Source organism: Gorilla gorilla, chromosome 14 (assembly GCF_029281585.2).
Source record: "Gorilla gorilla gorilla isolate KB3781 chromosome 14, NHGRI_mGorGor1-v2.1_pri, whole genome shotgun sequence".
Classification (NCBI taxonomy): Eukaryota; Metazoa; Chordata; class Mammalia; order Primates; family Hominidae; genus Gorilla; species Gorilla gorilla.
Genome location: NC_073238.2, coordinates 74,627,999 through 74,640,147, shown reverse-complemented (window position 1 = coordinate 74,640,147; position 12,149 = coordinate 74,627,999). Strand labels below are relative to the sequence as shown.

Sequence of the window (12,149 nt, the reverse complement as noted above, 5' to 3'; positions counted from 1 at the left end):
GATCACTGCACCTTATATGCATGTAACAAGATTTCTCATGTACAATAAATTTGTACAAATAAACACATTTGTCTTTTCTCATATTTGTGTTGAACATAGTAATTGCAGTAAATTATGTACCAAAGGAAATTTAGGTACTATATATTCACATATGAAGAAAACTTCTCACTTTATTTTCAAGGGCAGAAAGCCACTTTGCTGATTCAGTGATGTAGATATAGTGGCATGTTCCTCTATCTTGTTGTTGACCTCTTTCGGCTTCTAATGATTTTCCTTTGATCGTTTGCCCTGTTCTTAAGATTGCCTTTGACTGGCTCTGCCCCACACATTGAATATCTTTGAGATTTCTATTTACAGCTTATCTACTTTATTGGCCCCTGTTATGTCTTTACCTTCCTAGTTTATGGTATTGCTGACTTTTGTCCCACTCTTTGTCATTACCTTTTTGGCCGCTCGCTTTCCAGTCTTAGGCTGTCTGGAGTTTGCTGATGTCAGTCCTTGTACTATACTTTTAGTTTACTGCTGCCGTAAGGAAATCCTCAACTATCCTGAATCATAGATGGACACACACCCCTCCAGCTAGAAGTTACGTTTAAAATACCTTTTCTCACAGAAGACCCTTTTTGATAATTGACACAAGAGTATTAAAGTGAGCTTACAGTATTGGCTTTCCAAACCATTAGAATTGAATTTGTAATCCATAACACCTAGAGATAAGTGTCTTTACATAGACTTTTTAAAAACAAAGATAAAGGAGCAGTTACTTCTAACATATAAAGATGCATTTAGGGCAAAGAGGAGAATATTTTACAGCAGTTGTTTTGTTTACTGGCTGCATATGGCATCTGTGGGGAGGCAAGTAGTTTCTGCTTGGAACAGTAACTATCCCTTTGTAGAAACTACTCTTTTCAAGTCACCAGTGTTTTCATTTTGCCAAATGCAGTGGTAATTGATTAGTCCTTGTTTTATTTGACCAGTTGACACAGTTGATCACTCTCTCACTGTTGAGACCACTTTCCATACTTCCAGGACACCACAATCTCCTTGTTTTCCTTCCACCTTACTTGTGGTTTTTAACTTTTCTTTTTCTTTAACTTATTTCTCTAATCTCCATGTTGAAACCTACAGTTGAAAATGCCCTAAACAGTTCTTACACCTCCTTTTTCCTCTATACTGTCGTGATTCCATCTGAGGTCTTGGTTTTTACGTATTATTGCTATGGCAATTGCTTTATTTTGAACTGGAGTCTTCTATCTTCAATTTCCTTCGCAGCTTTTAAAATTTAGATCACTAATAGGCATTTCCAACTTATCATCTCCAAAACTGATTTCCTCTCTCTTCCCAAGCCTGTTTCTCCCGTGGTCATTTCTGTTTCAATAAATTACAATTTCATCCTTTAAGTTGCTCAGGCCCAAAACCTTGGAGTCAGTCTTGACTCCTCTTTCTCTCAATGAAATTTCCATCTTTTTTCACAGCTGTATGTCTAGCACCAAGAACAGTGCCTGGTATATAGTTGGCATCAATAAATAGGCTTTGAAGGAATGAAGTATGTGAGCCAATATCAGGGTAAACTGCTTCTGATGCCCTAAGATGGAACCTTTAGTTAACTAGATGCTCTCAAGAAGATGGAAGTTCCTTGTTTTCTTACCCTTATTAGCGCAGAGGGAGGTTGTTTTGTAATGTATCACAACGATTTCTGTAACATGCAAATTAAGAGAGATCATATGCTACATTTTTGGAACATCAACTAGAGCACAGAGATTACTTCCTTATGACGAACATCTCACTTTTGGTTCTCATTTTTTGAGTATGAATGTCTCCAGTTGACAGAAGTTGTAGGTAGTCAGTAATTGTTTTTTTAATGAATGAATTATTCTAATATGCATCTCAATCAGAATTTTCAAAGTAGGATTTATCCTATTCTCTAAAACCTGTTGCTCTTCTTACATTTTGTATGTCTGCTAATGGTACCACTTTCTATCTAGTTAAATAACAAAAGTGGGAGGCCTCTTGTAAATGCTTTTCTTCTACCTCATTCTATCAATTTTTCTTCATATTTCAAATGTTCAAACCTTCCTCCTGCTCAAAAATTTACTTCTACAACAGCTTCTGAACTTGAATCTATTGCCTCTGTTATTGTGCCCCTGTTGCATAAAATTCCTTATGATTTTCACCATTTCTGGTTGAATCTGAATTTTGTGACTTGACACACAAAGCTATGCCCTCTCTCCTGTCTCCTTGTTCAACCTCATTTCTTGACTTCTTCCCGTTACTCCCCTTTCTACCTTGACAAACCGCTCATAAAATTTGAATTGCTTGTAATTTAAAGGTTCCATGTCTTTGAACATGTTAATTCCTCGGCTTAGATCTTCCTTCTTCACTTCTTCATCAGGCCATTTTATTAATCCTTTAGTTAGTACTTTATTCAGCTGTCCTAGTTCTCAATTAGCATCTCCATATTCCCATTATTTACCAAACGTATTTCTTACAGTATATAGTATATTTTTATCATTTTACTGATATATCTTCATTGGACAGGCGAAATGTCCTGTTAACCTTTGTAGTTTTTTTAACGTTTCTCGATATCTCTAGGCGTTGATTGATATGGCATAAATGCTGATTGACACTCCCTTCTGCTGGTATGCTAAATTATTGTGAAATTGTGTGATACCGCAGGTATGTATCTCATTATGTATAAAACCTGCAAGGAACTCCTTGGTCTTTACCTTGATTATATAATTATTTATCCATAAAGAAACAATGCATTTTAGTGCATACCTATGTATATTCACAGACATGTTTGCATGATTTAAATTAAATAGATTGTAAGCCATGCTAATGGCAAATTATGATTAGAATTGGGAAGCAATTTTATAAATTTAACTTAAATTCATTATTTCAATTTAATTTCCTATTTTTTTTCTTCTACGGAGAATCACCTTTTTGAATAGTTCCCAGAAATAATTTGGATTATCCTTTCCCTTATTTCTAAATTTCATGCTGCTGTTGTCTACATATATGTATTTTCCATTTAGGTAATATTTGCTGCTAGTTTTTGTGTTCCTTGTTTTTGCTACTTCCTGTGAGTTGTCTGTAATTTGTGTTTTTCTAGAAGCCAGGTGACTGAGTTTGATTTAGTTTCTCTGAATGTAGAGAAACATTATTTGCTCTTTGAGATCTTTGAAAATTATATGGCATTGCTGAAAAAAACATTTGTGGGTTCTGGGTAATGACTGGCAAGGGGGTGGAAGGAAAACATTTTAAACTTGCCTTTTTGACATGAGCTGGTTACAGCTGAATGAACATGTACTGGAAAGGTAGATTCTGTTAAGTTTTTTTGTTTTTTGTTTTTTTTTTTTTTAGTGTGTTTTTCTTCTTCCTCTCTCTTCTGACATATTTCCCATTCCCACTTTAAACAACCTTAAGTTTTGACAGTAGAGGCATGCTGGTCAGATTTTAATGCTTAGATATCAAATATAACAATTACTATATATTTCAAACAGCAGGAATTGAGACTCCTGTTGGTGTCTTACTCCAAAACAGCATTTTAAATTTATATAAACCTTGCCTTAAGGGATGAAGAAAAGACAATTTAGGGAACAGCATGAGGTTAAACATATTGATCAGTAGTCCAGTAGTTCTTGCTAGACTTGGATAGAATGTAGACTTTAGAAAAATAGTATTATCAACAACAACAAAGAAAGCTTCTCTAGAAAGACTGTCTTTTGTTTCCATTTTATGGATTTTGGAGGATGAAAGATATATTTTAGCCAGGGATGAAAAAAGTGGAGAAGTTGAAAGTTGAAGTGTTAAACATGAGCTGAAAAATTTTGTGATTTAAAAATTTTTATCATTTAAGCTATATATTAAAGGATTTAGTGAGCTTTGTTATTTATTTCTGGTTAAAACATAGGATAATTTTGAATTTTTGCCAAAGTATGAGAACCATTGCCTGATAAATTAACTTCTAGAAATTAATTATACAGTGTTTATTTATAACCTTGTTAACTAGAGTTAAGACCCTTGTTGACCTTGAAGTCTTTGGGACTTTGAGTCTCTCTTGATGAATGGAAAATTATTTTATTATCCTATTTTAGGTAAGTGTTATCTATCCAATAGGTGTTTATCATTTTCAACTAGGATATGTTCAATTTCTGTTGTATGTGTGTAGAGTGATATTATTGGACAGGAACTTGCTTTTGGTTACAAGTGTTTTTTTTTTTTCTATTTTTTTATGGAGCAGTAGTAATGGCTAATATTTTTCCATCTTCCTTTCACCTCAGTAACCCTCAAATAAATGAGAAATAAAAAACGCCACTGAAACTTTATTTCTTCTGTAGTTTATAACTGACTGAAATATTTTGCTTACAAATTGTTTTAATAGGAAAGATATTTAATAATGCTGGAACAAAACCTTGAAGTTTACGTTTGTTACTCTTTCTTTAATGTTGGAAACCCAGTCTGTCTCACTGTTTGATCTCTTGTAGGTAGCTTGTATGCAGCTCATCAATGCCCTGGTTACATCTCCTGATGATTTGGACTTCAGGCTTCACATCAGAAATGAATTTATGCGTTGTGGATTGAAAGAGATATTGCCAGTAAGTGCCCTGCAGTCTCCTTATTAATATTTAAATTAAAAGAGTACTTGAGTAGGGGGAAATTTAGATAAATTACCTTGAAGAATAATTTATCTGTGGGAAAAGGCTTGAGTTAAAAAATCTATTTTTGAAATATAGATGATAAGATTCGAGTGTTATTTGACACTTTAAATGTTCGAATGCTATAAATCAAGTTGAGTGGTTGGTTTATTGTTTATATATTTTTTATTCTTTTGCATAATTAAAAACAAAATCATCATAATTTCTATTTCATATCTCTAGAATTTAAAATGCATTAAGAATGATGGCCTGGATATCCAACTTAAAGTCTTTGATGAGCATAAAGAAGAAGATTTGTTTGAGTTATCCCATCGCCTTGAAGATATTAGAGCTGAACTCGAATATCCTTTTGTTCTGAAGTCTAGTCAAATCATATATAAAATTATTGCTAAATCCAAAATACTCAGCCACAAATATTTAGCTCATTTCTATATAAACAACATGAAATCAAACCTTCATGCATCAGAAGAATGTTATTATTTTATTAATGTGTGTTTTTATGAATACACATATATGTAAGCGTATGCTGCAACTAACAAATGGATTCTGTAGATTGGCTTCTTATATGTATGTGTGCAATCTATTTTGTTTTCTTTTTATATTTGACACTTTTCCTTCTACTTAGGGCTTTTTAGCATTAGGAATAGGGCAGCCTTAGTCACTGGCTGCTCTTTCCCTGCATCTTGGGTGCATACTCATGGGTCGCATGTTAATCTGTGGGTCTGCAGATGTCTGTGCTCCTCATGAGACCCAACAGGTTCCTATCCTCACCTGGGGCTTCTTCATGGTAGATAATTAACCTGACCACCAGCTCTGTTGGTCAGGCAACCTTTAGAATTCAACACAGTATTCATAGCCAGCTTCCCTACTACCTTTGTTCCCAACAGCATCTGTGCTTAGGGGAGACAGATTAGTTGGAGCTGATTGTAGAAGGGAAGTCAGGAAGTGTCAGGTTAAGTCACCATTTCCAGAGTTTTTCCACTACCCTGAATCCTAAATATCTGTATTTTATGTTGAATATATAAGATGCCTGTATTACAGTTCCAAAACCTTACAGAACAAATTCTGTCATATTGTTATAGTTGTTTGGTGTAGAGTATAAATAAATCCATATATTCCTTAATCAACTCACTGAAGCATATGATGTTTATAACATGGTGTGGAGCACAGTTAAAGAAACTAGAGCAGAGGGATATTTTATTTCTATTCTTCAGCATCTTTTGCTGATTCGAAATGATTATTTTATAAGGTAAGAGGAAGTTGTATTCTAATGTTTTCTTTCACTAATAAAAATCTATTAATTGTGAAATTCACATCATATTTGCCTTTGACAAGCAAATGATTTTTATTTTTGTCGTAACACTGATTCATAGAATGTGTTGTTTCCTCTGGGCATATATTTAGGTAGACGATGGTAAAATGATATTACTATTACTTTTTAAGCTCCTGTGGATTCCTGGTTACAACCTTTCATCTGAATAAAAATGCAAACTAGCAACAAATTACTAGTTTATCATGTGACAGATAATATTTTTTAATTATTTCTTAGGCAGTAGGAATGATGTCGATAAGTTTCTTCTTATAAGTTACATGAAGGGCACTAAACATTGCTTTTATTAGTGTTTAAGTAGCTGGCAAGTCTTAATAATACAGTTGCGTTTAATGTTGCTAATATATCAAAAAGCCAGACAAATGGCTTTTAAAGGTTGATTATATCCTAGCCATCTGAGGTTAACAAATTATTTATCTTTCTTTTAACCTCATCTACATTATAATGTGACTAAATATGGAGATTAGTGCCTAACTCACTGGGTTGTTAGGCGGGTGAAATATGGGAATGTGGGTAAAAGTTCTAGCCAAACCCTTGGCATATGGTGTATGCTTAGTAAATGTTCTCTATATCTACTTTCTATTTCTATTACTGTTTTATGGTGGAAGCTGAGCTCTTTGAATATAAAATCATTTTGTTGCCACCAATTTAGGTTTGCTGAAATTTCATTCTCTTATACTTTGGGTGTTTTTTTCTTTTCTGCTTAATTTCAAGTAGAAGAGTTTTTTTAGACAAGCTTCATTCAGGCTGTGTCCTCGGGGTAACATCAGAGGATATGACTCAGTGATTTGTTGATGTACCTAACAAGCAAGGAGGAGACCCAAAATGTTAAAACTTTAGGTTTTTCAGGATGAGGATAGGACCTGCATCAAAATTACTCTCTTTGTAGCCAGAAATCCCACTGATATTCTAAAATATGAGTTTAGTAACTGATTTTTTTAATTTGCTCCTTTCTGATATTTTATTAAAAATAAACCAGTTTAAATATTTATATTATAAATGCTAGATTAAGAATTGCTAATTTAGATTTTAAAATATCATTTGTACCATGCTGTTTATGATACTATATTTCTACTCCAAATTTACTTAAAAATGAAATTGAAACTTCTATTTATAGTAAACTCCATACATTTTTTGATCTGTGTGTGGTCAGTCCTGTCGTCTTCTGGAAGTTTGATGCTGTTTGAGTACCCAAGAATTTAAGACTGTTGTTTGTTTTCAATGGTTTGAACATGCCTGTAGTCCTACAGGGGTTTTATCATACTTATGACTTTGATCCCTTCATCTGTGCCCCAAGAGAGCATGTGGTTGTATCTAGCTTCAAAACAGATTAAAAAACACAACTGTTTTGGGTTATGTTCAGGTGATCCTATCATTTGAGTTAAATCAAGAGTCTTGGAGAAAGATTAAATTGTGGCATTACCAAAATGACATTAAGGCATAGAAATTTAGATATTTGGCCATCTTTTGAGTATGAACTTTTACATTTGATGTTCACCTATGTTAATTCCTTCTTTGGCTCTTTAAACCCCGGGTATCTTGATTCCACATATGGTTGCCACAAAGGCAGTGTTCTTCCTGTGACTGCTAGACTCAAGACAACTCCATCAGTTTTTCCCTCATGTTTCCAAACTCTCCTATTTATTATTGTTGTTGTTAATATTTCTTTAAAAAAAATTTCTTAAAAAAATTCTTAAAAATATTTCTTAAAATATGCTTTTATTCCAAGATTGTGTCAGAATTGTGATAATTTACATATATTTTTGTCATGCATTTATTTTTTAAAATTTTATTTATTTACATACAGTAAAACTTACCCTTGTTGGTGTACACGTCTATGAGTGTTGTTTTTTTGGTTTTTACCTTCATTTTTTGGTTTCATCTACCTCAGAAGGACCTCTATTTTACCTTTTCAGCAATCTTAGATAACCTGTAACATTTTTTGTTTAATGAGCTCTTTAAACTACTTTTGATATGAACACACATAATTTTTCTTTTTCTTTTTACAAACAGTAGATTGTTCTATTGCAGAATGTTAAATGTTCTCATTTGAAAGAATTGGTGGATGGAAAAATTAGAATCTTTTTGCATTTCCACTTTTGGGACAAAAGAAAGTTTGACAGAAATGGAATTCGATTGGAGAATATATGTCAAAGGCAGCCCCTTTTCCCTGGGAAAAAGGGAGGGGACTGAAATACAGCAAGATAATTGGGTGGAGAAGATCAAATTCAGTTTTACACCAAATAATTAAGGCTTACCATGTGTAAAATACCACGCTAGTTAAATGCGCATGGGAGATAATTTCTGATATTTGTTAACAATACCACAGAGAAAAGTGAAGATTTCAAAAACTCCTCCAACAAAAATAGCATTTTGTCAGTAATGACAACTTAATGTTCATCCTTTAATTAAGTTATTCACATATTCCTCAGACACATTTACTACCTCACCAATATTGCTCATGGAGATTATTTTCTAGATTGACATTTCTGGAATCCAGAAATGTTGTGTATTATTCTTTGAAAGTATTGCCTCCCCAATGAGTTTTTGCATGAAATTTCAGCCACATTATAGATGAACTCATAATTGGACATTGTGGAGTTGAGGAAAAACTTACTAAAATTATGATTTCTTAAAAAGATGACATGAAATACCTTGTGTTGTTAATTTAAAACATTTTCATTTTAAAAACATTAGAATAATGTTAAGAGTAGAAAAGAAATACATCATCTAGATTTTTAAATGTAATAGATGTAAATGTGTTTAAATGTATGTACCACGTGTAAATGTGGTTATTATGGCAGAAATATTTGGGGATGGGAGATAATGTCTTGAAAGAACTTGAACAAATAGAGGCAAGCATAGATAACACTTTTGATTTGTACCCAGGAACCGTTTCTTAAACATTTTCACTCTATGACAGTTAATGATCATTAGTCATCCTTGCTAGTGTTAAGCTGTAGTAGATTTTCTTCACCGTAATAGATGGTTTATTAGGTGTAAGGTAAGTAGGTCAAGAGCAGTGGGTCATAGTTTATGGAAAGGAAAGTCTAAATGACTTGAGGGACCAACACTTTAGAATTTAGAGAGGAAAAGTATGTTAAAAGTCATTAAGGAAAGAAGTTCTAGGGGATGATCTAAGATGGAGGACTGTGCTTCATTAGAATAGTACCCAACCTGTTTATCACTTTAGTTTGGTTTTGCTTATAAAATCTTTTATCTGTTTTGTTTACATTTATTAACTCTTAAGGGATGTTTCACCTATGACCAGTGTAGATGGGCTAGACTTAACTGTAATGACAACATGAAATCTACTTGGAGGTTTTAGTTAAACTTCGATTTTTGGACAAATATTATTATACTGAATTTTTCTATTTCCCTTTGAGTAAGAAATATGAATTTGATATTATATATAACTTACAGTACCAGTTTTAAATTTGATTTCACAAACACTTGGAAAACAGTATACCACATACTCCCATAAAACTTTTTAGAAAAAATTTTTGTTTATTTTGGTTGTATTAATGAAGTGAATTAATGGTAGCTATTTCAGTGTGGTACAGTGGAAAGTTGATGACCTCTGAGCACAGATTTTAAGCACTTATCACTTCACTTTCAGCTAATTTACTTAATTCAAGGTTTTGACTTTTATAAGAAAATTAAGGGATACTGTATTTCCTAAAAGACTATAAAAATGATGTTTTGAATTCATTAAAAGCAAAGTGATGACAATTGTATTTACTCTCACTCCCATGTAAAATCTGTTGTGTCAACTATTGAAATTATATTACTAATAAATTGTTGAACTTGAAATCAATCTTAGCAAAAAAGTTTTGTTTTGATGTAAAGTTACACTAATTATCAATTGTACATTTACTCTTTTCTTTGGTTTTAGGCAACAGTACTTCAAATTAATTGATGAGTGTGTATCCCAGATTGTATTGCATAGAGATGGAATGGATCCAGACTTCACATATCGAAAAAGACTAGATTTAGATTTAACCCAGTTTGTAGGTGAGTATTTATTATTTAAATAGAAATATCTTATTGTCTCTTATTCTATGAATGAGCTCTAGGGTATTGGTTCTCGGGTTGTGTCTCTGGACTGCTGAGGGCCCTAATTGTCGAAACTGTTTTCATAATAGCACAAAAACATTATTTGCCTTTTTTATTGGGTTGGTATTTTGCACTGGTGGTGCAGAACAATGGTGAGTAAAACTCCTGGCACTTTGTTTTGAATCAAGGCAGTGGCACTAAACTGTGGGAGTAGTCATTATCATCTTTACTGTCAATAAAACAACAAAAGCTGCCATTTTTTACTTAAGAATGCCTTTGATAAGGTCCTAAAAATGTTAACTTTATTAAAGCCTGACCCTTGTGTACACACTGTTTTAATATTCTGTGTTAACAAATGGGATTTATACATACAGTACTTCTGCTGCATATGACCAGTGCCTGATGTTACAAATTCTCCATAGGCAAAAGATCTATTAAAAGAGTTCAATAAGAAAATATTTGTGTAATTGAGTTGCAAGCAGAATTGCCTGTCCCCCCTGAAGCCTTTTTTTTTTTTAAACTTGGAATGACTCATACAGACGATGGCTTCTATAACTTGAGAGTTTTTCTTTTTTTTTTTTTTAAAAGATAAAGCATTATTATTTAGTGTTGTAACATTTAAGTTTTTATTAAAGTTTTCGTCAGGCACTTGCTTTCTTAAAAAGGAAATAAAGTGAGCCTATAACTTCAAAGAAAATGGCCGATAAATAGGCTGCCAATGAGAAAATTTGAGTTTTTAAGTGGAAATTTGAATTTTGGAAAACTTGTATCTGCTGCTTTTAGGCTGACAGGTTCTCAATACTAAAATTATTTCCTGATGTCACTGGTGTTATTAACCTATCTGATTATTCATTGTGATATTGTATAAAGACATGTTAACGTTCGGAACATTTGCATGACTCAGCACACCATTCTTTCCATATGACCAGTGCCTGGTATTACAAATTCTGCATAGGCAAAAGATCTATTAAAAGTGCAACATTTATCAAGAGATTTTAGGGTAACAGAGTACAAGTTAATTGATATGATATGTGATTCCACATTGTAACTACTGTTTAAGAAGTCACCATTTGTCAGATTTCGATATAACATCAAAGAAGATTACCCACAATGATTTGAAAAGGCTATTAAAATACACCTCTCATTTTCAGCTATGTATCTGTGCAGGGTTGTGTTTCTTTTCATATATTATCTGAGTCCTGGGAGAAGAATGAAATATAATTAGTGAAGAACTAGGTAATATTAATGAAAATGCTCGTTTCTCTCTATAAGAGATAAGCAATTAGAAGTTCCTGGGGTGGGGGGAGTGGGAAGAGGAAGCAGAAATTAAGAAAATGGTGCTATAAATATGCAGCAAACTAAAATGTGGAATGATTTTGAATAGTATCTGAAAAAATGTATTCCACTGGGTCATTTAGGAATGGCAGCTGAGAGGTTTTTTTCACTGAGCTCTTGAGAAGGAAATAAAATATTTAAACACCATTTGGTTGTATAAGTGATGCGTGCTTATGTAGTTTTAATAAATTAATTGTATTTACTGATTTTTAAATATTTAGAATAAACTTATAAGTAAATACAGAAGATTTAAATACAGAAGAGAATGTCATTGTATTTCTATGAATAGGTGAGAGAAGAACCAAAGGTGGGCAATAGGGGAGAAAAGGTATTGGAAAGCATGAGGCACAGATAATTTGACATACTGTGGCAAGAATTTTAAGTTATTGTTAATGTAATGGGAATCAAAATTAAATATTTCATGCTCTGGAGCAATCCAATTTAGTAAATAAAATATCAAAAATTAGGATTAGAGAACAAACACTGTCTTAATCTTTTATAATAGAAAGTTATCTATAATGTCTTAAATAGATAAATCAAGAAATAATAGTTATGTACATTTTATTTACAGTTAAGAAACTAACCACCAAAATAATCTAGTATAGAAATGGTAATAAGAGGTTGCATTTAGGAAGTGTGATTAAGATTTGGATACAGTAACTTTGTTGACTTATTTTTTATTATAAATTTTTCTGTAATATATTTTTATAAACCTTGTTCATGTATCGCTTTCATTTAATAAAAAAGAAGGGATAACATATATTATGGGA

At 32.6% G+C, this 12,149-nt stretch overlaps 1 protein-coding gene across 7 annotated transcripts in view; it reads left to right on the top strand.

The window, feature by feature from the left end:
- DIAPH3 (diaphanous related formin 3) overlaps positions 1-12,149 on the top strand; it is a 490,541-nt gene that overhangs the window by 166,514 nt on the left and 311,878 nt on the right. For all 7 annotated transcript variants that reach the window (XM_055360754.2, XM_055360755.2, XM_055360758.2 and 4 more), the window contains 4 exons: positions 4,488-4,598; positions 4,881-4,999; positions 5,791-5,907; positions 9,884-10,002. In XM_055360754.2, the coding sequence (XP_055216729.2) occupies positions 4,488-4,598; positions 4,881-4,999; positions 5,791-5,907; positions 9,884-10,002 (466 nt within the window). The remainder of the gene's footprint in view (positions 1-4,487; positions 4,599-4,880; positions 5,000-5,790; positions 5,908-9,883; positions 10,003-12,149) is intronic.